The sequence below is a fragment of the Theobroma umbraticum genome, unplaced genomic scaffold, assembly GCF_002168275.2.
Source record: "Theobroma umbraticum cultivar Fairchild unplaced genomic scaffold, ASM216827v3 scaffold_12.1, whole genome shotgun sequence".
In the NCBI taxonomy this organism is placed as follows: Eukaryota; Viridiplantae; Streptophyta; class Magnoliopsida; order Malvales; family Malvaceae; genus Theobroma; species Theobroma umbraticum.
Genome location: NW_018397269.1, coordinates 254,698 through 255,194, shown reverse-complemented (window position 1 = coordinate 255,194; position 497 = coordinate 254,698). Strand labels below are relative to the sequence as shown.

The 497-nt window shown below is 35.8% G+C and overlaps 1 protein-coding gene across 1 annotated transcript in view; it reads left to right on the top strand.

The window, feature by feature from the left end:
- LOC110426086 (myb family transcription factor EFM-like) overlaps nt 1-312 on the top strand; it is a 3,518-nt gene extending 3,206 nt beyond the window's left edge. The window contains exons 5-6 of the mRNA XM_089785212.1: nt 73-123; nt 184-312. Coding sequence (XP_089641338.1) covers nt 73-123; nt 184-312 — 180 coding nt within the window. The remainder of the gene's footprint in view (nt 1-72; nt 124-183) is intronic.
- Nucleotides 313-497: the final 185 nt, after the last annotated feature.

Below are 497 nucleotides of genomic sequence, written 5' to 3'. Positions count from 1 at the left end.
ATATTGTTTAAAAGTTTTAGCAAAACTCTCTTTCTTTGACTTGTTAACAAATGATCTTCTATGTAATTTCAGAAATACAGACTTCATTACGGTAAGGTTCTGGCATCTCATGTGGACCATTTGGTATAATAAAATAAGGATCCCTTATGGCTTCTTAACCATGTAGCAGAATTTCAACATCAGGATTCAGGTTGCCATGGTAATCTTCCCTTAAGCCATTCGGGCCATATGACAAAGCAATTCTTCTCTACTTGGAGGGTGAATCTGGTAACTGATCTTCGCTGGAAAACTGGAGAAACCAGCGCGCTATAGCTATATTCAGAAATCTTTTAATTTGTGCTCTTAATGTAATTAGTAAAGTTTCTGGAGGATTTATAGGCTTACGATCTTGTGTCTTTTACTTTCGAGTTTCAACATAAGTATGTGCTGTGTGGTGCTTCTCATCTTTGTCTTTGGCATTAATGTACGATGTGTTCTAAGTGACAGATATATATATA